This window comes from Lissotriton helveticus, chromosome 4_1 (assembly GCF_964261635.1).
Source record: "Lissotriton helveticus chromosome 4_1, aLisHel1.1, whole genome shotgun sequence".
In the NCBI taxonomy this organism is placed as follows: domain Eukaryota; kingdom Metazoa; phylum Chordata; class Amphibia; order Caudata; family Salamandridae; genus Lissotriton; species Lissotriton helveticus.
The window spans coordinates 1,364,661,745-1,364,686,770 of record NC_136063.1 but is presented as its reverse complement, the minus strand read 5'-3'; the positions used below and the strand labels follow the sequence as shown (position 1 = coordinate 1,364,686,770).

At 42.8% G+C, this 25,026-nt stretch overlaps 1 protein-coding gene across 2 annotated transcripts in view; it reads left to right on the top strand.

Moving 5' to 3' along the window:
• DTNBP1 (dystrobrevin binding protein 1) overlaps nt 1–25,026 on the top strand; it is a 495,181-nt gene that overhangs the window by 258,939 nt on the left and 211,216 nt on the right. For both annotated transcript variants that reach the window (XM_078687921.1, XM_078687920.1), the window contains exon 7: nt 5,664–5,686. In XM_078687921.1, the coding sequence (XP_078544047.1) occupies nt 5,664–5,686 (23 nt within the window). The remainder of the gene's footprint in view (nt 1–5,663; nt 5,687–25,026) is intronic.

Below are 25,026 nucleotides of genomic sequence, written 5' to 3'. Positions count from 1 at the left end.
TGGGTCTTGGCTATGGGGACCCGTCCGGTGATTGGCTGTACTGGTTGTGCGGCACAGCAAGCAGGTCGAACTGCACTGCAAACAGGAGTAGAAGGAGTCCTCTAGAGGGGTTCCGGCCTCCTACCCTGGGTGGGGGAGGAGTTGCCCCCCGTACATCCCGTTCAGGGGCTACTACTGTTTACAGCGGATGCCTGCGGTGGGGGGAGCTCTGGGGCTCAGTGGCCCAGTGATCAGCTATGGAGTGGGAAAGACTCCCTCTGCATCAAGCACAAACCAAGATTAACAAGTTCACTGCTCCGCCACCTGATGCAGCCGGAGATGACGGCGTGACATCACTGTGCACTGACCCTAGAGACACTAATGCCATCCTTCAGGCCATTCAGGCCTCAAGCTCGGTGCTTGAGACCAAGATTGGTTGAGGTCATGTTGGATGTTGCTTTACTGCAGCAGGATCTACGCAATGCCATGGACAGGATATCAGGGGCTGTGGGGCGTATTTCTAATCTGGAAGACACTGTCACTGCCCTTCAAACCAAGGAGGCATGCCAGGCCATTGTGTGCTAGGGTCTGGAGGACCGCATGGAAAATGTGGAAAAACAAGCACGGAGGAGCAATCTGCATTTCATAGATTTTCTCGAGGGTTAGGATTAGGCCTTCCCTGAACAATTCCTCAGGCAGTGGATTACCATGTGGGCGCATTAGGCGAAACTCTCAAATTGTCCTGTTGTTGAATGGGTGTACAGATCTCCGGTGCTAAAACCCCCGCTGAACGCTCACCCTTGCGCCTTGATCATCAAAGTCCTGAACTACAGGGATAGAGACATTTTCTACTGGACCCCCAGAGGGAGAGAGATGGTAATGTGCCAATCCTCTAGGATCCTAATATTCCCAGACTATTCCTGCCAGGTACAGCTGCAACACAAATCCTTCGATGCTGCCAAACTAAAGTTGAGGGTGATGAAACTGCAATATGCTCCTATGTTTCCTACCTAACTCAGGTTATTCACACATCTAAATCCTTCTTCTTTGATTCCCGCTAGGCAGCCTGGAAATGGGCAACGGAACAGCACTGCATCAGAAGCAACTCCCTCCCACCTCAGGAACAGCCTGGTCAAGGAGATGGAAGTCCAGCAAAGTCATAAGCCAGAGGCCGCAATAAATGCAGGGGATCCTGCAGGCAGCGGGAGACTCCTAGACGGTCTTTTGAACCCTTCCGATTTGGGCCTGGACATCAGAAAGAAACTCAGTCAAGCTACGTTTGTTACTGGCAGATGTCCCGGGCAGGACCTGGCAGCCAGAGACACACCAGCGGCTCCTAAGGGAGGACCCTGAAGCATGGACTGAATCATCACCCCAAAAGAACGATTATATGTAGTTGTTAGTTCCCTGACTTGAGCCATATGCCCACCAGTAACACAGTATTCCTTTACACTGCTCTCATCCCAGAGGGTTCGGATTAGATATTGTAGCCTCAGTTGTTTTAACTGGTTATGTGTTACTTTTTGTTGGCGAGATGAATGCTTCTTGGTTGGAAGTTTGGGGAGGGGTACTTTTGGGGGGTTTTAAGTGGGAGGTGGTTCAGATCAATTGGCCTCAGTTCACATAGCTATGCAAGCGCACATCATGATGTACTCTGATAACACTTGCTTATACAGGTCTCCATTGATGCATAGGAGTGGGTGGTTGCACGACTGGGACCTGGGAGGAATCCTACTTACCACCATACCTCTCAGACCTCACCTTATGCCTAACTATGTATAGCCTTAAAAGCACAACATGGAATGTCAACGGGCTAAATGGCGGTATCAAACGCAGCAGTCCTAGGGTTTGCGAGACGCCACACACTGATGTCTTGCTATTGCAGGAAACTCATATGTTGGACACTGAGTGTCTGTTCCTGGACCAGATATGTTTCAGATTGTGTTCCATGCAAGTTACTCCAGAGGCTTCCTCGGGAGGTGGCGGTCCATGTACATAAGTGACTACCCATGGTAGTTTCTCGTATGGATTCGGATAGCCAGGGACAATATATTGTAATTGAAGGGACGATGGCAGGGCAAGCCTATAATCTGATTAGCGTGCATGTGCCTCCTCATTTGTCAGGGTGTACACTGGTAGTGGTGAGGTCGGTTTTGCACCGGCTCCTAAATGGGATCACTCTTGTAGGAGGAGACTTCAATGCAATGATGTTACCACAGGTGGATTCCTCAAGGTTCTCCGGGACAGCCCATGGGTTTGAGTTGAAGATTGAGACATGGGCACCGCATCTCATACTCTGTGATGCCTGGGGCATCTGGAACCTGACAGTGAAGGAATATGCTCTTACCTCTGCTACCCACAAAATGATGTCCTGTATTGAAGTCCTTTTTGTGCCAACCACGCATTTGCACCTTATGACTGGTGCATATATCCTGCCTAGGGGAATCTCTGATCATTTGCTGGTAGTTCTCCGCATTGGAGGACCCAGGTCAGGCAACACAGCGCATGGCTGATACAGAGTTCGTCTGCTTCCTTTTGCAGGAATTGAGTGCTTATTTAGACCCAAACGAAGGGTCAGTTTAGTCTCCAGGGATTCTGTGGACGCCAGGTAAAGCTTGTATGTGGAAAGTGAAGAGTTGCCACCTCAGGGTGCAGGAGGAGCGGAAACCACAACAGATAACTGAACTAGAGGCCAGTATTGTTTGGCTGTAGCAGGAACCGGCAATGAGTGAAACCGAAAGTCACCAGTTGGAGATAGACGCAGCATCTCTGAGACATGTCTGCCTCAATGAGGCATCACAGTGCTGGACGCATCCACCAGCCGCGCCTATGAATGACATGACAGATTTAGTAAACTACTTTATTGGTTGGTGACCCACAGGGCTACCAACAGGATGATTCCTGGCATACTGAGTTCCTCCAGTGCAGAGCAGCAGGGGTTCAAGCAATTGCAGCCACCTTTGCCCATTGGTAACAAGCTCTCTATGCAAAGCATACATCTGTGCCTGTGAGTGCGGACCAACCATTGTCAACTCTGACTGTGCCCATGAAGGTACTAGACAAGCCCCTGGTACCGGAAGAGTTGGAAGACGCCATTCGAGATATGAGCTCAAATAAAACTCCTGGACCGGATGGTTTTCTGATCGAATACTACCAGAAATTCTGGAAACCACTCCTACCTCTCTTAATGTCCATGAGGCTATTGTGAAATGCTTCTTCCCAGAGGGCTTCGATTTGGGCACAATATTTGTATAACATAAAGCAGGATGACCCCCAGATGACTGCTCCGACTACCGCCCTATTTCACTCATTAATCGTGAAATTAAACTAGACGCCAATGTCCTGGTTAATAGGCTCCTTAGTCTTGCCAATGTTGGTTCTCCTAGACCAATGTGTGGCTTCATACTTCAGCGAAGCACCAGGCATTGTTTTCGCAGGGTTTATGCGACCCCGGCGCATCAACGTCGGCTCTAGTGCCTTCATACTTATTAACTTTGAAAAGGCCTTCAATTCCCTTGACTGGTATTTTCTATTGGAGGTATTGACTCGTCTGATATTTGGCTCCCATTGCCAGTCACCTGTCCTAAACCTCAGAGGCACGTAAATGGGCTACTCCTGCACTTTCCCTATCCAGTGCGGCAAGATACAAGGTTGCCCGCTATCCCCCTTCTATTTCACCTGGCGCATGGGACAGATGCGATGCAAAGGTGTGGGAATTTCACTTAGGAACGGACCTGAGGGCTGCATTGCTTTTTATGGAGACGATGTGCTGCTCTTCATATCCCGCCCCGATTCCACAGGATGACAACTTTTCCAGAAACAAAACCTATAGGGGCTGGTCTATGGCCTAAATCTCTCCTAGTTCGCGTTACAGGACAAATTGATGCAGTGTCATGGCAGTCTAACGTGCCCATTCACAGGTTGGGCTTCCAATACTTAGGGATTCATATATGTTTGCTTCCGACACTCTCTTGGTTCCTCAACCTCACGCAGGATTTTGAGAAATGGGCCCACTGCTGCTTACCAACCTAGAATGATCCGTGCTCTTTAATGGTCTTTACGAGATTTCTTTATGTCCTCCAAAATTTCCTGTTCATGATTCCCCAGCAGTAGTTTGTTGAGGTTCAAGCTAGAGTGTAGTACTTCCTATGGGCCAATCTGGTCCCCCGTATGGAGTTTGGTAAATGCATGCCATCTACCTTCAAAAGGGGTTTGGCGGTAACAAACGTGCACCTGTATTACTGGGCCTCCCAGCTAATGAGCCTGAATAACTGATTTAATGGTGGATGGGCAGACACAGCATTTCGGACCAAAGTAGCTTTCTTGGGCGTTTACGCTATCATGAGCATGGATTACGGGGAGCCCGTTCCTTGCTCCCTTCCGGAACTTACCACGGTGGTGTTCCTGGTCTGGAGGGCAGCCCTTCACTGGACTGAATGAGATAGAAGGATCACTCTTGAAACGCCCTTCTGGATGGACTGTTGGCTAAGACAGGTCTCCCAATTAGAGTGATTGAGCAAATGGGATTTAATAGTCATTTCCAAGCTGGGGGACATGTGGTAGGGGTCCAATATTAAGTCATTTCAGGCAAACTACAGGTGGAATTCACTCTTCACCAATCCTAGTTTTAAAAATGCCTACAACTCTGCCATACTCTGCTATCACCTGTAAGATACGACTGAGTACAATCCATGAGCGCCACTAACGATCAGTCAATTATAAAAAAAGATTACGTGTGAGAAATTACTGTTTGTGGAATACCTGCAGCAATTTAGCTGGGTGGGACTGCAAATGGGAGGACAAACGAGGAACTGGGTGGAGGAAGCGGTTGGGGAGAAGCAATGAGGAGTGACTAGGGGCACCAGGAAGACCATGAGTGCAGGGCCCCTGCCACGAGTGTGGTGGCCCTTTGTGAATCAGGCCCTATTAGCGCATACGTTCCCAGAGGCAACTTCATTTAAAGACGGCATACCTTAAGTTTCAAGGTTACCTCAGTAATCACATGGTCACTTACTGGCTCTCAAATAGAAATGATAATATAGAAGAATAAAACAGATCATATAGTAACAAATAAAAATCAACCAGTTTCGGAAATCGTCAAATAGGCTAGATTTTTAGGAGAGTCAACAGTATGAAAACATCAAACATCTCAATGAGTGCCTGAATGGTGGATTGTCAGTAGTGCAGCCTGCAGTAATAAGATCTGAAAAAATAAGTAATCTTGGTTTTAGTACCATGTGGGGTTGATGGCATCCATATTGAAGCAGATTAAACCGAGATTTACAAGAAAAGTAAGGTCACGGGGTAAAATCTAATATTTCAAGAAGCGTAGCAAAATAATTATGAGCCAGGTGGTTGTCAGTAGAAGATGCTGAGCAGTTCTTTTTAAGCTGTGCAACTAAACACTCATTTATTTAGGTTTCGAGGTAAATGCTGAGGTAATTTTAATTTACAGTACAAGAAATTTGTCAAAATTAGGGAATTAGTGTGAAACCACGAGTGTTCACATTGAATGTACTCATATTATTCCTTTCAGTGCATTTTACAGGGTATTTGCATGCCAACTTGACTAAATATGTATCTAAACTAGTGTGCATGTTCTTTTTGATCTTTATAATGCAGTGATCATTTATAATTTGTGAAAAGCACGTTCTAACATTCGTTTTTTATTTTATTTGTTACAGAAAGGAACTAGAGACTTTCAAAGGTAATTTAATTTATCCTTTATTTTTAATGATGCTCCTATATTTTCTCCCAACATTAGTTTAAGACCTTGTCCGATAATTGATGATCTCTGCATCATTTATTTGACTTTGTTGAAATTGTGATCATTTAGTATATAACACAATTCTGATTCACATTGGTTCCCGGTATTTTGAAACTTGCTTGAAGATTATGTACCTTTTGTGTTACACTTGTAAAATATGCATGTATGACCTGCTAGTGCAAATCTATTAACATAAATTTACCATCTTGGACAAAAGACCTGCACCAACAACTGAGCAAGAAAATTACATACATCCAAGTGTGACATGAATAACGTTGTTCCAAATAAAAGGGCAACCTAGTAACCCCTTAGGAGCTTGGTTATTGGCTATAGTGAAGATGAAGACCTAACAAGGGAGTCACTCAAAAAAAAAAAAATTTCGAGGATAAGGAATGAAATGTTTGTCCAACTAGTGACCAATAGAATTATATTTAATATCCACATAGGTATATGGTTTTCAAATAAACTAATCTAAAGTTACAGGCGTTTTCAAATGAATCAATCCGAAGCACCAAGTGTATACGCTGATTTAGATTATAAGATCAAATTAATTTCACATATTTATAAAGCCGTGCACAGAAAATATCATAGCATACATAGTGTCAAAAAACAGTCCAGTAGGATATCAATTCTTATATACACAGGTCAATGTATGTTGAGTTCATTCTTATACAACTGAATGCAGACCCTAAAGGATGGTGGTTTATGCTGTCCAGTTAGCCCTTTCTCATAATCATCAACGGCATGCCTCTATTTTTCTCTCTGTGCCAGCTCTGGAGTACTTGATGAGTTTGGTACAATTCTTATGCTGTTAAATTTCTCCGTATCTATGCATTATGTTTAACACCTTCGACGCTGATGATGAGCTCAGCTCGTCATGAGGTACACCTCTCCTACGCTCATGACGAGCTGAGCTCGTCATGAACGCATAGGTTTCCGTTTGCGGTTAGCGCACAGCGGAAATATGCGCCGCATCGATGAGGTTAAGGAGTGAGCATGGAGGCTCCCTGAAACTGCTGCAAGGTGGTTCCCATGTTGGCAGTCCATGCTGCTATGGCTCATGCTGTATCCTTAGCTGTTTTAACATCAGACAAGTGGGTGCTGGAAATCCTTACATTCTTCCATGTCTTAAAGCCCAGCATAAGCCTACCTGTATAGCCCAGGTTTGAAGTGAGATAGGTTTTGTGCCTCACTCATGGCCCCACAACAAGTGATACTTCTAATAATCAAGAACACTACACCGTTTGCCCTACAAGGAAAGAAAAATCAGGGGGGTTGTTGTCACTACCTTGAACTAAGGAACTGGAACTGTGACATATGGAGCATCCCCTTGTTGGGATGCAATTGAGGATCTACTTCACTTAATCTTATCCTTTGAATCATGCATAACAAAAGGACACTAACTTCTGACCTGCACTTGTCATGTTTCATCACTGAACTGGTTAGTGGTGGGCTGACCATGACATCTTTAGAGCGTTTTTGTCACTATGACTGTGATATGTACTTGAAACTTAAAGGCGAAGGCATTGTGATTAGTTGCATGAGAGGGACAGAATCTGTTAAAATTATATCTAGAGGGTCTGTAAATTATTTAATGACATGTCCCACTAACAGGGGTGAAACAAAAGGTAACGGGGGCTTTAGTTAAGTGCCCACCTTGTTATTATTTGAAGGTCAACTTGTTTCTGCCCCTTGTGAATATGCCTTGTTAACTTGGGGCATTCTTCAGGGCTGCATAGATCCCCTAGAGTATTTTGAAACCGGTCTGTGCTCTGATTAATATGATGAAAAATGTAAAATAAACCTATTCAACCTGCATGCCAGGGAAATCTATCCTGAGTTTGTTTGTTAATGATCACACTGTGGGTATGGCAAGCTAGTTCATACCCTTATAGTGTATTTACTCATTTATGTGTTCTTCCAAATGGTTTCTTCCCCTCTGTCATCTTGGTACCCATTCAAAGCCAAAAAAAAGGCTCACAGATACATAAATGGATGTCAAGGCATTGTTTAGAAAGGGCATTCCGGGGGAAATCCTCTTCGGCTGAATTTGTGAGTGCTGCTAGTAACTCTTTTCCATGAATCTGTTGAACTTTTTTTGGATATGCTCTGCATTTTTTCACAAGTAAACTGGACAATTGGCTAGTCCATGTTTTAATGAGATTGACTAACAGCACACAAAACTGTGCTGATCTGGGGGTGCTCACACTGTGTACTTTCAGCCTTACTCAAGGGTGGCAATGGTCCCCTTCTATTGGTGGCAGCTCATTCTAGTTCAGGGACATAAGTGTGTTTACCTCTGTCCCTGGTTGGGAGGCAGCCCGGTGTCAAATAAAATTCCATGTGGTACCCTATAACTCTGGTCCTTGGTGTGCTGGGTCTATGTTGTTTAGCTGCAAGACATCTGTTGAGTGAATGTGTCCTTTGGAGGAAGCTGTAAATGCTCCCTACTTTTTTTTGGTATCTGTCCAGAGACTCCAGAGATGTCAGAGAGAACGGTCAGATTACAAATCCACTTCATTTTGCATCTGCGTCGTCCCAGTAACAGCCTGAGCTCCCCTCATTACATTGTCTTACGCTAGCCATTGCCTTTCAGGCCAGTTTACTTGGTGGTGTGATCTATTTGTGGCCATAGTTAATTCATAGTTCATATAGATCGCTTGACCAAATGCTTCCATTTCCTTCTCTGCCTTTCAGAAAGCCTAAAAATAAGTTCTGTTGGTCTAAATTTATAGGACCACATTACGCTGGTCTTAAAGTCACATCATTGGAGATGTAAAGGTTGGGGTCCAAATCCGACATTTTGTAAATAAAGCTATGCAATTCCTTGTTTTGAAAAATCTCAAAACTATAGACCAGCTAATGCCGTTCACCAGAACAGGTTATCCCAATATATGGCAAGTTACCAACGCGCATCCTTATTGCAGTACTTAGTTCTCTCCCAGCACCAAGACATGGCCTTTGGAAAGTATTCCAACGGTCTGAAAATCTGTCTTTCACCAATCATGTAGAGTAGTCCACCCTTAGTATGATTTTGTTTTGACTTGTACTATTATTGCCTCAGCTTGCTTGCTCTTCATCCTAGTGCTGAAATATATGGGAAAAGTAGAACGAGTGCTTTACCGAAATGGAAAGGGACTAAAATCTTTAGTGACAGCAAGTACATCAAGCTGCAACTTCTCTTTTTGTTCATCACGCAGACCATCTTTCGCTATTTGTCCTTTTACTATGTTTTCCGTAGGCTTTTAAAAGCATCAAAAGTTCATTAAGAAGCAATCATGGTAGGTATGCGGCCTTTATGTACCTTTCTTGGTGCTGATGGACATTTTGCAGCTTACAATGTACGACATAGTCAAACACAGCATTTGCAGACTGGGAAAGGCGAAGGCTATGCATCAAAAGGGAGTAGGGATGTGGGGAAGGGGCCACCCCTTAGCAAGTGGAGGAAAAAAAGTAATTCTTAGAAACCCACATTAAAATCTGGGTTGCTATCTGCTCCCCTCCCCCTAAATAAAGCTCCCACCTGCCGCTCTTCAGCAGCAACGTGGGAGTTAGGAAAACCAAAACCTTTTGTAAAGGTGTGTGGATAAGAGAGGGGTAAAAAAAATTGAGATATTAATGCGGTGTAAACACCTGCGGATAGAGGTGGTTTGTGTATGCCTTGGTGTGAAATATCCTCAAATCATGCTAACTTTTCTGTTTGATAAGTGTCACTTTAAAATCCGCCTTTTGAGTAAGAAGTGCGTCTGGTTTGTAAAGCTCTTCAAGACATGTATCTGGAAATGGCAACGCCTTGAATTAAGTTTGAATAAATTGTACTGATTGTTCTCTGTTCCTCTAATGGATCATATCATATGGTTTAAAAACATGACACTTTAATATGCCAATTGATGTGATGATTCATAATTGTCATTTACAATTTAGCTGCTGATCCTTTATTGTTTTTAGGTTTTGGCAGGCTTTTGTGGGTGAGGATTTAACATGTTTAATAAAATGAAGACTATACTGAAATATAGAGGCGCACTCCTAAAGTAATCTACTATTTTGAATTAAATTAATTCAGCTGGTAAATTAATCTGGTTGGGGTGCTACATTACACACAAGTGTTGGCTAACACTGTTACTAAAAGGACTAGAGAATGCAGAAAAAATCTACAAGTAATGCGCACTGTTCCCTTGGAAAGAAAATTATTTCCACAATATTTATACAATCTCACAATCTTAACATTTTACAAACAACCACCAGGGCACATCCTTTTTAGTCACTATTATCCAATGGGCATCCGGCCATGTCAATCCGATATCTCAAGTGTTCTTTTGATCCACAATAGAAACGCACAATGTTCATTAATATTCAGTGTTCTTTTATTAATACTTTTCTGGTCACATCCGTCACAGCCTAGTGCTATAATAATAGTGACTAAAAAGGATGTGCCCTGGTGGTTGTTTGTAAATTGTATATGACACTCTGCCTCACCTTGAGTGGGTAGGGGATCGTAGATTGGTGCTAAAAGGTGGATGAGTACTACATCGGGCTTGCACTCCAACAGAGTGATATAATTGACATTGTCTAAATACATAACAAGGGAGATATTTTTCTATGATGTGCTGATCGTGCTATAGCAAATCCGTCACAATCTTAACATGTGTATGAACATTTATTATTGTTAAAATTTTGTAAATCATATATGTGTGTCAAAGTTCCTTGTTTCATTCATGATACTTCATACATAAACATACATTGCATAGTTTTCAATGTTTGTGCATATATTTTGGTTGACACTATTTCATTTCATAGCATGTCACGTTGTTTTCTAAATGAACTTATTTACAGAAAATCATGTACAGAAGAATCGTTTCTTCTTGCAGATCCTATTTATAAGGCCGATGCACAATCATTGAAAACTAGGCAATGTATGTTTATGTATGAAGTATCATGAATGAAACAAGGAACTTTGACACACATATATGATTTACAAAATTTGAACAATAATAAATGTTAATAAACATGTTAAGATTATGAGATTGTATAAATATTGTGGAAATAATTTTCTTTCCTAGTAAAATGAAGAAACATTCTGGTTTGTAGTCACATGATACAGAAAGCTCCAGATTGGTCATAGTGGGTCATTTTTTACTTTTGGACAAGCCTTCTATGAGATGTGAATAGCTATAGTGTCTAACATCCAGATCTGCTTTACCAGTCCAACTCAATGGAAATAACTGATGCCTATTGAAGCCCCGAAACTCCTCAGCTGTGGGTTTGCAGGACATAAAGAGATTAAGGAGAGGCAAGATGGAAGGTGTTACTGCTGACCATGTTAGGGGGTATGTCTCCTGCATCCCGGTAATCTCTCTGGGCTGCCCCAGTAATCTCTCTGGGTTGCCCCAGTATCACGGTAAAAGGTGGCAGCGATTTTCTTTTCTTTCAAACATGTATCATATTTTAGGTACGGAGACCTCTTAGAGTTAAGCACTTAGACATGATTCAAAGGAGCTGCAATATACCCAGGTTATTTCCTGAAGAAAAAGCAATTTGTATGCAGGTTGGAAATCAACTACAACATGGCATCTAAAGTAACATCCACTTACGTGAACCTAGCAATAGAGTAAATTATGCTGACACAAATTACCACAACCAATAAAGAGTCCTAAAACTAATAGAGATATTTTAAACAAACTCTCAAAAAACCACATAACATATTAATATTGCTTGTGGACACTTTCAAGGACCAAAGATCCAGCTAACTCCAAGTAACACAACTTAATGACAATAATATTGCAAATTCACAAAACTGGCCGAGTATTTCTTGTGAATGTGGGCCGCCTATCGCATCCCCAATCTAGTAATTTTCTTAGTCTACGCTAGATTAGTCAAACCTGTGAGCCAGTGCTCAAGGCTAGAGTTAGCGGAGAATATGCGTTTCCTCTGTACATTATTTTTTTTTATTTCTATACTCCGTGAATACAAAGAAATTAATCGATAGGCAACTGACAACAATCGGTAAACAAAAACAAAACAATTTAATTATTAACATTGCAACATACTTAGAGTGATAATTTATTGTACTTGTTACGACTTCTAAATATTATCCCCCCTTGGCCGCGGCGGTAATTCCACCGTGGCACTGGGGGGTGAGCGCGGCGTGGTTCTGTCACGACTCCGCCCACTCACTAATTCGCCCGCACAGGCGGGGAATCAGTGCCGCGTGGGCGTAGCGGCCGCATCATGACAGAACCACGCCGTCGTGAGCACTCGCCGCCCGTGGCTCATGGCGGCATGGTTCCGTCATAAGCAGCGAAGGGGTTAAAAATGCATTCATCTCACCCTTGTCCCCTAGCTTTCCAGCATTGAATCTTAGAAAGTTGATTCTGAACTAAACTGAGCCTGATTGTTCCCGGTAGATCAACTGAACCAAAATGCAATCAGATTTGCCTAACCTTTCTTCATATATGGAGTCCTTGAAAATAACTTTAAACATTTTCTCTTGCTATTCGCTGAACGTTGGTGGAATAGCAGCTTTCCAGTGTGTGGTAATGACTGATTTTGCTAGTATCACTGATATGAGTGTACATTTTGATTTGCCTCTTGACTAAGTGGGTATATGTTTTCCCAGCAAACCAATTAGGGGTTGGGAGGCAAGTCGTTATCAAATCGTTGGCTTACTTGACTATCACTTTTAGACCAATAGCGTCTAAGCCAAGAACCGGTCCATGATCGGGTTATCTTAGCTAGGCTATGCTTTTATCATCTGGGGCATGTTGGCTGAACTTTTGCACCCATCTTATGCCTAGTGTTAAATAGAATATCCATTTAGCACCAAAAAGTACCTACCTAACATTTGCACCTCAGATGTTTCTAAAGATTAATACATTTGAATGTTTCCAGATATGCTCATTGATTTTGACTGTAGCCGTTTGTCCATTTCGGTACCATTTTGCGAGGGGCTTACAAAAAAGAACTTTCTTAATGTTTACACAAAAACATATGTCCACTGACATCTTTTTAAAGACAAGAAAGTAATTTTAGCAGCTTGGAACCTTGACCCTTTAGTTTTTTTATTTTTGACATACGAAATGTATTGGTCATTTGTGTATATACTGCAGCCAAAAATCATCCAAAGTGCATGATTTCAGCACTCCAGGGTTTCCATAAACTCCTGTTTTGAAAATCTGCAATATGGGTGCTGCCAGCATTTCACTACCTATCTGCTCCCAGTTTGGAGAGAAATAAATAACTTGTCAGTCCAGTCTTATTTAATTGTGAATCATTAGTAGTCTGACTGGGTCAAAGAACTGCTGCCTTAATGTGGGCAAAAAACTGAGTTTTAAATCTAGGGCTTCATGGCATTTGTAAAACACTACATTTCTAGAAGTGCCTCTGCCAATATTATTTCGATCAAAGTAGTATCATAGCACTGCAAACCGGCTGAATTAATAAACCTGCTGCAAAAGCAACAAAAGCTGTAAAATAGTATAATTTAATGTTCGAGAGTGACATCCCTCCTCCTCCTTGCAGAAGTTGTACATTGTGGGGAACGTTTATTTTGCCAATTAATCTTGAAAAAAACTTTTCAACTTGTCAGAAATATTATGATAGAGGATGCATGATAAATTTGAGAATAAAAAAAATTGAAACAACTATTTACTATTTAAATAAGGCAGCTCTCTCTAATATAGGATGAGAGAGAGCGTTCCATCAGTCCGAAAGTGATTTTGCCTTCTTCAATAGTAGTATACAGTTGAATTGATAATGATATGATAGTTTTCATTTATGAAAATACCAAGTTATGTTTTGGGTTTCTGGGAATTGCTGCCAAAAATAAGGCAAGTAGCACAACCTTAGATGTGTTAAGGAAAGAAAGAAAGATTCATTTTTTGGTCATTAGTCTTAGATCTACCTTATGTGGAACCTTTTGTTATCTTGTCTAATGTATATTCCATGTTTGCCTTGTCTTCCTTCAGAAATATTATAATGTAATTGTCACATAATTTGAGCTGTGTGGTTGAATCAATAGGTTGTACTATCAGGGAATCTAGTGTACTGGCAGCCGCTAATGGCTCAATAAAGCAAACAAGATATGTGGTGTAAAGCATCCTTGCCTAGTTCCTCTAGGGATTTTTATAGTGCATGCTTTAATTGAGTTAACCATGATTGATGCTTGCAATTATCATAGGGATATGCTAGTAAACTAATGAGCTCGAAAAGAAATGTATATGCCTTAAAAAGGATATACATTCCCAGCTCAAGAGGTTGAAAACTTTCTCAGCATCCAATAGTAGAACTGCTGCAGAGGTTTGCTTTTGAGAAATAAAGAACTATGGCTTCAACCAAATAATTAATATTGGCATATATAGATGATGTGCAGCAGTACATTTCCTATGGCTTATTGTTGTGGGCTGACTGGTAATCCTCATTGCCAATGTTTTTGCCAATAGCTCGAATCAACATTAGGCAGGGTTATTAGGTGGTAGGAATTTGGATCTACTGCTCAATTCTCTAGCCTAGGAAACTAACCACTGACCCTGGATTTGATGATGTAATATTGTTTTCTGCCAGCATGTTGTTAATGATTTGGCATAAATAGAGAGATATTATTTTGGAGAAACATTTGTAGAACTCAGTAAAGATCCCATTGTCTCAACAAGCTTTTCCAACTTATAAGTTCTGCTAAAAGTTGCTCTTTTTCATTCTTAGTAAAAGAGTACAGCGTTTGTTCAGCATTGATGTCGGATAATTAAGGAAGAAGTTGTGATAGCAACTTATCTACTTCCTTAACTACAGATCTCTTTTGGATCTATTTTTAATAGATTATTCGAAGGGTTAATGTTTTTTTTCTCCAATTTTGTTCTAGTTACTTTTTGCTTTATCTGACCACACTAATAATCTCCCAGTGAATTCGCCCTCTTTGCACCCCCATTGAGATATTGTGGATGTCTTGACCATGTTGCTTCTGAAGTAAATAACCCTCAGAGCACTTATGGTGGCTTTCCATCTTTCTTTGTGTGTTTGCTTTGTACTACATAAAGACTATTTGAGTTTGCTCAATCTCCTCTTCTAATGTTATGTTAATATTTACTTATTCAGCGCACGTACGCCCATGGGCTTCATGGTGCTATAGGAATTTTGGGAACACAACATAGCACTTTAAGAGCACACTCCGCACAAATCTAATCTAAGGATAGGCCTGTCTGAAAAGCCACGTCTTAAGGGCATGACTGAAAGTGAGAAGATCATCACACTGTCTTAAAGGGAGTGGAAAAGAATTCCATAGGGAGGCAGCAAGAGAGTGAAAACAGCTGCCACCCTGGCGTTTCTTCTTAAATGAGGAGACAACCAACAGATCTTTGTAAGCAGAGCGAAGGTTACGTGAGGGAGCATATTTAAGTACCAAATTCCTTATGAATTTGGGACCCTTGCTCTGCAAGGCTTTAAAGGTAATGCAACCGGCCTTAAATGCAACCCTTTGAGCCACCGGTAACCAGTGAAGTTTTTCTAGACCTGGTCTGATGGACTGCCATTTAAATTGCTTACAGATTAACCTGGCTGCCTGATTTTGGACGAATTGCAGTCTCTTTAGCTGACCTGCTGGGAGTCCTAAATACAGACTGTTAGAAAAGTCAAGTCGGGACAGTACTAAAGCAATAGTTACCTGAATCAAAGCAGAGTGAGTTAAAAAATGGGCTATTTTCTTTATCTTTCTCAGTTGAAAGAAACTAGATGAGACTACCGCCCCTATCTGACCTTTGAGTGACAGATCTTCACTAAGAATCACCCCTAAACTCTTGACTGTGGGAGATTTAGTGGGTGGGACCCCCATATCAGGGGGCCAAAAATGAGGGCCCCAACTAATTTCACTTTTCCCGGGCAAGACAAGTTCTGTCTTGCCCGGGTTTAGTTTGAGGTGATTCAGATTCATCCACCTCTGGATGTGGGTTATCGTGTCCTGAAATTCCATCACAGAATCTGCAGAGTTCAAAGAAAAAACAAGTTGCAAATCATCTGCATAATTAAAAATTGTAACCTTGTGATTTTTCAAAGAATGTAATAATGGGCGACGGTACAAATTAAACAATAACGGGGACAAAGAAGAACCCTGAGGGACCCCACAAGTAGACAAAGTCTTTGGGGCCGTGAAATTCCCCAATCTAACGGATTGCGTGCGTTCAGAGATAAAAGAAGTCAACCAACTCAGAGCGGATCCCCTGAGGCCGGCCTGCTCGACACGGCTGACAAGAATGGAATAGTCAACCGTGTCGAACGCGGCGACAAATCAAGGAGCACCAAAGCCTGGTGGATGTCTTTGTCCGCATTAGATCTGAGGGTATTCTGAACAGCAAGTATCACGGTCTCAGTGGAATGACATGGGCGGAAGCCTGCCTGATTCGGTTCCAGGTATTCCGACATTTTAATGAAACTTGAGAGGCAATTGGAGACATGGGCTTCCAGAATTTTAGACAAATAGGGTAAAAGGGAAATCGGCCTATAGTTAGTTAGATCATATGGGTCAATACCAGGTTCAATCAATCAATCAATCAGGTCATTTGTAGAGCGCACTACTCACCCGTAGGGTCTCAAGGCGCTGGGGGGGGGGGGGTGCCGCTACTGCTCGAACAGCCAGGTCTTGAGCTTCTTCCTGAAGGAGAGGTGGTCTTGGGTCAGGCGCAGGTTGGTCGGAAGTGAGTTCCAGGTCTTGGCGGCCAGGTGGGAGAAGGATCTTCCTCCTGCTGTCGCTCTTCGGATGCGGGGGACGGCGGCGAGGGCGTGGTTGGTTGATCTGAGGAGGCGCTTGGGAGTGTAGAAGTTGATCCGGTTGTTGAGGTAGCTCGGGCCTTGGTCGTGTAGGGCTTTGTGTGCGTGGGTGAGGAGTCGGAAGGTGATTCTCTTGTTGACCGGGAGCCAGTGCAGGTCTCTCAGGTGTCCGGAGATGTGGCTGCGTCGGGGGATGTCGAGGATGAGTCTCGCCGAGGCGTTCTGGATCCGCTGGAGTCTCTTCTGGAGTTTTGCAGTGGTTCCGGCGTAGAGGGCGTTGCCGTAGTCCAGACGGCTGGTGACGAGGGCTTGGGTGACCGTCTTCCTCGTCTCGGTGGGGATCCACTGGAAGATCTTACGTAGCATGCGCAGGATGTTGAAGCATGACGAGGAGACGGCGTTGACTTGTCTGGTCATGGAGAGGGAGGAGTCCAGGATGAAGCCCAGGTTGCGTGCGTGGTCTGTCGGTTTGGGTGCGGTGCCCAGTGCGGGGGGCCACCAGGAGTCGTCCCAGGCGGAGGGCGTGGAGCCCAGGATGAGGACCTCCGTCTTGTCTGAGTTCAGTTTCAGGCGGCTGGTCGTCATCCATTCGGCCACGTCTCTCATCCCTTCGTGCAGGTTGGCTCTGGCGGTGGCGGGGTCGTTGGTCAGGGAGAGGATCAGCTGGGTGTCGTCGGCGTAGGAGATTATGTTGAGGTTGTGTTGGCGTGCGATGGCCGCGAGGGGGCTCATGTAGACGTTGAAGAGGGTGGGGCTCAGTGAGGATCCTTGAGGGACGCCGCAGATGACTTCGGTGGCCTCTGATTTGTACGGTGGTAGGCGGACTCTTTGTGTTCTTCCGTTGAGGAAGGAGGTGATCCATTCCAGTGCCTTCTCCTGGATTCCGATGTTGTCCGAGGTTTCTTTGTTAAAGGGATTAACAATGCGCTCTTAAAGCTGCTAGGTACCTTGCCCTGTGCAAGTGACTCATTTAAAAGAGAAAGAATGCTTTGTGGAATGGCTAAACCTATTTCTTTAAAAATGTGAGGAGGGCAAGTGTCGTCAGGTGATCCAGACTTAACTCGCAAAAGAAGTTCTGAGAAAGTTTTAAGATCGATGGGAGGAAGAGTATCTAATGTGGAGGGATTGTGAAAAGTATCAGCCAGCAGAATTGGAATAGGGGAGCTGGTTATACTTTGTTTTATAGTGACAATTTTTTCCCTAAAAAACTCATTTAGTGAGTCACATAATTTTTGTGTGGGGATTACAAGAGGAGCTGTTCTGTCGCTATTACAAAGGTCATTCACTATGTTAAACACCTCCTTAGATTTATTTACATAATTTAAAATTTTTGTCGAAAAATAATCAGTTTTATGTTTAAGGATAATCTTTTGATAATTTTTCCGAGCAGAACAATAGGTCACTTTATCTTGTAATAAGTAACTATTTCTCCATTTCCTTTCTTTTTGTCTTCTCTCAAGCTTTAACTTTTTCAGTTCTGGAGTGAACCATTTATGGGCATCATTCATACGTGATCTAGGGAAACTCACAAGGGGAGCGTGGATATCCGCGGCCTGTCGCAACCATTGTGCCCGCGACTCCTCCCTGGACTCTATATCCTTGCATTCTGGGGGCAGGGTAATGGCAAGAGTGTCTAAAAAAAGCCGGTAGATCAACGGACTTCCATTTCCTAATTTCCCCACCCGCCCGCAACATAGATTTAATAGTCCCGTTAACCGTAAACGAAAAATGTATGAAAAAATGATCTGACCAAATACAAGGTCGTATGGAGGGGTGGAGCAGGGAAATATTATAGGACCAGATTTGGTCCAAACTATGACCTTTCTGATGGGTAGGGGAGTGTATGTGCTGAATTAAATTCATGTCCAGTAATAGGTCCTTAAGTTTTGCTGCCTGTGGGTCGACGGCCATATTGTCAAACCAATAGTTAAGGTCCCCAATTAAAATAATTTTGGAATAATTAGTCACATAAGAGGCCAGTTGTTCTGCTAATAATGAAGGGAAGGTAGGCATAGATTGAGGGGGACGGTACAGTAAAACTAGTAGCAGAGCCCCACTTTCAGTGTCAATCTTAATGATAATATTCTCTGTATCCGTAAGAGATAGAGGTGAAAGTTCTCAAAATTGATTAGATTTAAGAATGATAGCGACTACTCCTCCGCCCATTTTCCCAGGTGGACGGTTGGCCGCAATAATATAATAATCAGAGGGGAGAGATGCAAGAATATCTGGCAATGAATCTTGAGTAAGCCAGGTTTCTGTTAAAAAAAGAATATCTGGTTTTTCAGAGGTCAATATAAGAAAAATATCCAACTGATGTTTAATCATTGAGCGTGTATTAAGATATATGCAACGAAACTCTGACGTAGAATTGGTAGACAAAGAAGGGCTAATATGCGAAGATTTCCTGGGCTTAAAGTCAGCTACTAAAGTCTTGACTTTAGAAATACCGTACTGGGAGGTACGTTTTAATATGTGCAAGGGTAAAGGAGGGCACTGATTTTCCGAGGGTCTAAATGTGAGTAAATCAGAGGCAGAGTAGGTGTAAATGTGGCCAGAATGTGTGTCCCCTGGTCCCGAACACTCGCGGACGGGCGCAGACTGGCTTACCTTAGGCTTACCTTCAGCGCGCCATCGTCGCGCCCGCTGCGCTCGCACGCTGCGCTCACGTAGGCACATTGCGTTTTATGGGAGGGAGCCTCGGGCAGCTAGACCGCTGACTCGGGTCAAAGTGCCCTTCAGGCTCCTCCCAATATGGCGCCCGCTCTCCACCGACTGGCACGAAGAGCCGCGGTGAGAGCCACCCTCCACAACAAACGGCAAGAGGAGCCGCGATGGACCGGGGCGGATGGGAGCACAACAGGTGATCACACAATACAAAAATAAAAGTTTAAACAATAAATGTTTAAAAGCTAAGCGTCTGCCTCAGAGCATGCAGAGCGCCGCGATGCCACAATACAAGACTTTAAAATATATACATGTGCCACAGTGTTGCCCCTTAAGCGTGCTGGCTCCCAGTGGCAACCAGGAACTGCCACTAACCTGGAAATCCACAGGAGACCAGCCTGCCTTAGCCGCTTTATGGGAGGGAGCCTCGGGCAGCTAGACCGCTGACTCGGGTCAAAGTGCCCTTCAGGCTCCTCCCAATATGGCGCCCGCTCTCCACCGACCGGCACGAAGAGACGCGGTGAGAGAGCCACCCTCCACAACAAACGGCAAGAGGAGCCGCGATGGACCGGAGCGGATGGGAGCACAACAAGTGATCACACAATACAAAAATAAAAGTTTAAACAATAAATGTTGAAAAGCTAAGCGCCTGCCTCAGAGCATGCAGATCGCCGCGATGCCACAATACAAGACTTTAAAATATATACATGTGCACAGTGTTGCCCCTTAAGCGTGCTGGCTCCCAGTGGCAACCAGGAACTGCCACTAACCTGGCAATGCACAAACATTGAGCCCTTTTCTCTTTCTTAACTACGGAATGGAAAATAATCCAGCCGCGTAGGGTTGCATTGGCAATATCCCAGACCATTGGCAAATCTGCCATTCTGATGTTTAATTTAATAAACTCATTAATGAAATACCCACTATCGTCATCAAACAGTTGTTTATTAATTTGACATCTTTTAATCCTAATGATTGATCGGTGTAAAACTAATTCTAACTACAGCATGATTAGTAAAAATATTTGAAAGGAAATGACCCTGTCTCACAATCCTTATCCCAGTAAAGTCGGTGGGATCCACCTCTTTATATTTTATTTTTTAATTATACTTTTTGAACAGAAGCTTTTAGGCTTATTCTGCTTTCTATTGTTGCTTGAGGTATCTAGAGCTCATGTTTACACATAGTTAAGGTCTCCCGTCAATAAATAGTTCCCCTTTTATCTGCATTAGTAAAAGAAGTAAGAGTCGGAGCGACATCAATGTAACTGTAATAATTAGCTAATGTGTAAATTTTTTGAGTTTATTATACAAGTCTTCTGCGCCCACTGCCCTTTACTATATGAATCATAGGTTAACATTTTAACTTCAAATGTTTAGAGAAACATATGGCAGCCTCTCTTAGTGCAGCATCCAGCAATAAAAAAACTATTTTGGCTCCATTTGTGAAAAGATTATCTTGTTTCACTCTTGTTTTGGTGAAATGGGTCACCAGTTAAATGATGATAAAAAGATTGTTGTAGAATCCAAGCCTTGATTGTTTTATGCTTGTGCTGATTTAAGATGATTTATTCATCAAAAGAAAAAAAGAAAGCAGTAGGAGGCTAACCTGAGAATTACCATAGATTTCTAAAAGGTAAATATTGACAAAATATGTTCTCAGAAATTTAAAATTTAGATACTAATCCCCGTTGCATCTCACTTCTTTTCTGCTCCCATCTTTACCTCTACCCTACAGCCTCTCCTCTCATACTCACCTTACACTTAGATCGCCTGCACTACTCAATGGTTCAGTCCACCTTTGTCCCTCAGGAGCTTCCCCTGTCTCCCTCTCAAAGCCAGGGTTTGTCCTGTGTACCCATGGATCATACTTCTGCAATGGCAGACTTAGCGTTTTTCACATTTTACTCCTAATCTTCATTTAACAACTGCTGCCTTGTTCACATCCGACACCTATTATAGTTCTCTATTAATTATTAATTTTAGCTGCTTTGCCTGTTGAAAAAGAGAAGTTTGAATATCAGCTGTTAGAAACGTTGGAATCACCTGCTTAATCTCCCACCATTTTAACATGTCTGAAAAGACCCAATAGTTCATTCATTATCTACTTTATAGGATTTACTCTGAATTTCATGTGGATGCAATCTTTCATTTACCCTGTAATCAGCAAAATTCACTGACATCGTTCAAGGAGGATGGGCTCGCATATGTGGTAAAAAGGATCTCCGTGATCTCAGATCTCCTAGGAAGTCTGGAAGGATATTCTTCTGAATCAAGTCGAATATCAGCTTAATGACATTGCTACACACATCATGTGATATTGGAATGCCAAAAAAACGTTAGTTGGATCTCCTTCCTCTCTTCTCAAGATCTTCATGTTTGCTTTTAATCTGTGAGACTTCAAGAGTTGAAAATCTGATTGTATGCTTGGTTTCTGATCTTGCAAATCTGAGAGCCATTGCCCTAATTCGGACAGCATACCCATGAAGTACTCTGTTTTTCAATTCAAAAGAAAATAGTCTTTGCTTCTGCTTCCTTGATACCTCTCACTTCTTCTAAGAGTAGATTCAGAACGTGGAACAACATCTCATGACCTTACTGAATACTCAAAGTAGCAAATCAACATCCAATAAGCTGTGCACAACACAATGATTATTACAGAAAGCACACTTCTTTATATACCAACATCAGTTTGTAATTTATCTACAATAAAATCATGCAGTTAGGGTAACAAAAAATCGTAATAGCCCGAGGTCTAACCAAAATCACCCACGTTTTTGTTATAGTTCAAATAGTGATCTGAGGGAGACTGGGGACCACCCAACTATTCAGTTTTCCTTTTTGCGAAGACTAATTTCTTGAGAAAAGATTTGCAAGGCCCTTGAGTTAGCAATTATGATGGTCAGTCTTTTGGTACGGCAGAATGTTTCCTTCTGCCGTGCTGCTCTTATTAAGGATATTCTCTACTAATTGTGAAGGTTGCTGGAATACATCAAATGTGTGGGCGGACATGGAGCTTTGCCCACTTTTTCTTCATCTCCTCCTTCCCAGTCTTTTACCTATTCTGTCATTGCCTGCTTTTTTTTAGTCTGATCTTGCTGTTCCAAGTGCTCTTGACACTTGTTCCCCTCCTCCTTGATTTTCAGAATACAAGGGAGAGATCTGCATCTTTTGTTTCTCCTCAAGTGACTCAACAGACTTTTTGACTTCACCCATACTTTATTATTTCAGCTTTGTTCTTTCCACACTCCTATATTCTCTAGAGAGATCCTCTTGGGCAAAAGGCCCAGTGGAAGGCTGTGACATACGTTTGCATAGATGGAATATGAAGTAGTGGTGATTGCATTCTCTCCCGTAAATGGATTATCTTTAGCCACCTCCCTTATCTCTAGGCCACATATTTGATCCAATAGAAAAAACTGTGTGTGTGTCGGAAAACAACCTGTACTCTTTGCCAAATAATTGATAATCTTATTGTTCATATCAGAGCATATCCACCTTTCCCAAGATAATAAAGTATGGCCCAAAGAATTATCAATCTGCTTCCCTGTACAAGTGGAAATTGAGTCAAATCTATCCTGACACAAAGGGCCAAGAATTTGAGAACTTGGAAGCCTACTTTCCTGGGTTGATAACACTTTTAACAGGCAACATTCAATATTAGAATTGCTAGTGGGCATATGTTTAAATGTACTCTTAATGGAATCCTGGACTTAACTTCTCAGGTTGTTGCAAGTGGTTTCCAAGAACAGGGGCTTTTATCATAAGTGAGCATCCCAATACTTTGGCCTTGAAGAGAACTCTAGAGAGACAGTTCTGCTCCCTTCTCAAAATCAAAAGTGTGTACTGTTTCAAACGCGCTTCCTAAGAACTCTAATTTTGAGCTATATTTAACTTTTTCATTTTGTACTTCTTGGGCGACTGCTCCAGTTGGAACCTTTCTCTTTATTGATAAGTCTAAATAGATTGTTTGTGCTTTCTGGCCCTCGTGTGAGTATGACTGCATTCATGCAATTTATCTCATCCATTTGTTTATTGAGTGAGGTAGAAGAGAAAGGAAATAAAGCTAGTGTGTGCCGCCAATGTGATGGAGACTTCTAGCCACAGATTCCTTACTTTAGAATTATCCCCAGGCTTCAGACTGGATCCGGATTTTTTTTGTGTGAGTAGTATCCCTGTGCCAGGAAGTGACGGGTCTCTTGGCCAAGGGAGCCATAGAAAGAGTCACATGTAAGAGTAGGTTGTGGTTGTTATTCTTGCTGCTTTCTGGTGCCCAAGAAGGACGAGGCCTTTGTCCTATCCTAGACATACGCCATCTCAATTTCTTCCTCAAGAAGGAGAAGTTCACGCTCTTTCTAGTCCGTTATGCCCTGGACCCAGGAGACTGCAAGACGCATACTTCCATATTCCCGCCCTCTTGCCCACAGATGTTACCTGTGGTTCACAGTGGGCCACAAGCACTTTCAGTTCTTTCTTTGCTACCTTTTGGCCTTTCCAGCACACCTTGGGTGTTCACCAAGGTGAAGGCGATGGTTACAGCTCATCTGCAGGGATCGGGGATGCCAGCCTTCCCCTATCTCCACGACTGGCTGTTGAAGGCAGGCTTGCCCCAGGACAGGACTTTTCCCTTTCACTGCCCTAGTTTTCCACACCAGTTTTCAGTGGTCTTTGTGGCTCCGCACGTGGAAAGTCGCAAAAAGTAACTGACGTCCGTGTGCTGGGGTTGTGCCTATGTAGGCACCATGCACATCTCTTCTGGGCCGACGACACCACGCAGAGCTGAACGACTCCCCCTACCGGACACACTGGGGTACTGCTCACTAAAAATTTCCAGATCCAGTCTGAAGCCTGGAGATAATTCTAAAGTAAGAAATCTGTGGTTACTTAGTCTCTACCAGATAAGGCATTACCGAAGGTAAGAAACATGTTCATTTAGTAAATGTGTTACTTGTAAATATTGTAAAGTTGTCAGTTATATTCCAGAATGCTGCAGAGGCACCAGGGCCTGTGCTTGCATCTCCCTGCATTGTGTCCATAGGCTCCCGGGCAGAGCGACGTTGACTGATGGTGACCTCCCAGCATCAGCAAGCTCGCTCAGGGGCCTGTGTCTCTGGCATTTTTGCAATCCTGCCTTAGCTGCTTCAAAAGAACAGTTTGAAATATCCGTGTACCCCTTGGTTAGCTCGCGCTGAAATGGGCGAGACCGCTCCTACCCATTTGTTTCAACTGCACTTTCTGTAGCCATTTCAACATCTGCCAAGATTGTCGGAGGCGTTGACTTCTTTTGCAAACAGTCTATGTCAAAGAGCCAGAGACAGGATCTAACAGACCCGACAGACTTCTATCACGTTACTTTTTGTTGCTGCTAAACTTTGAGAAATTCCCATTTTCTTGTTCCTATATGTGGCAAATAAAATCCACAGAGCCATCACTGAACAAGATTTCTTTATGGTCCATTTTAATTCTTGTTTGTATCTATTTATAAATCCGTTTTTTAATATCCATCTACCACTCCAACATTTTTTACAGTCAACAGATTTGGAAGACAAAAAGGCTTGAGTGTTTTTTCAACACTATCGCTAGCTATGAGACATAAATGTGTTTTTCTATTTTTATAGGTGACTAGTAGACATTGAATACTAATTGTCAGCTATATATAGTCTCAAGTTAGGAGTCACTTTTCAGAAACTAGAACACTAAGATTCATTTGCGTTTTGACACTATTCTTCCCCTCCTAATCTGCCCTGTTCCTAATTGCCTATCCTGCGTCCTGTTTCGTGACTAGGCACCTAGCGTCAGCTACCGACACTGCACTGTTTCTCCATTTTTTGGAGTACAAGCATTTTAGGCACGGTCCTCCTA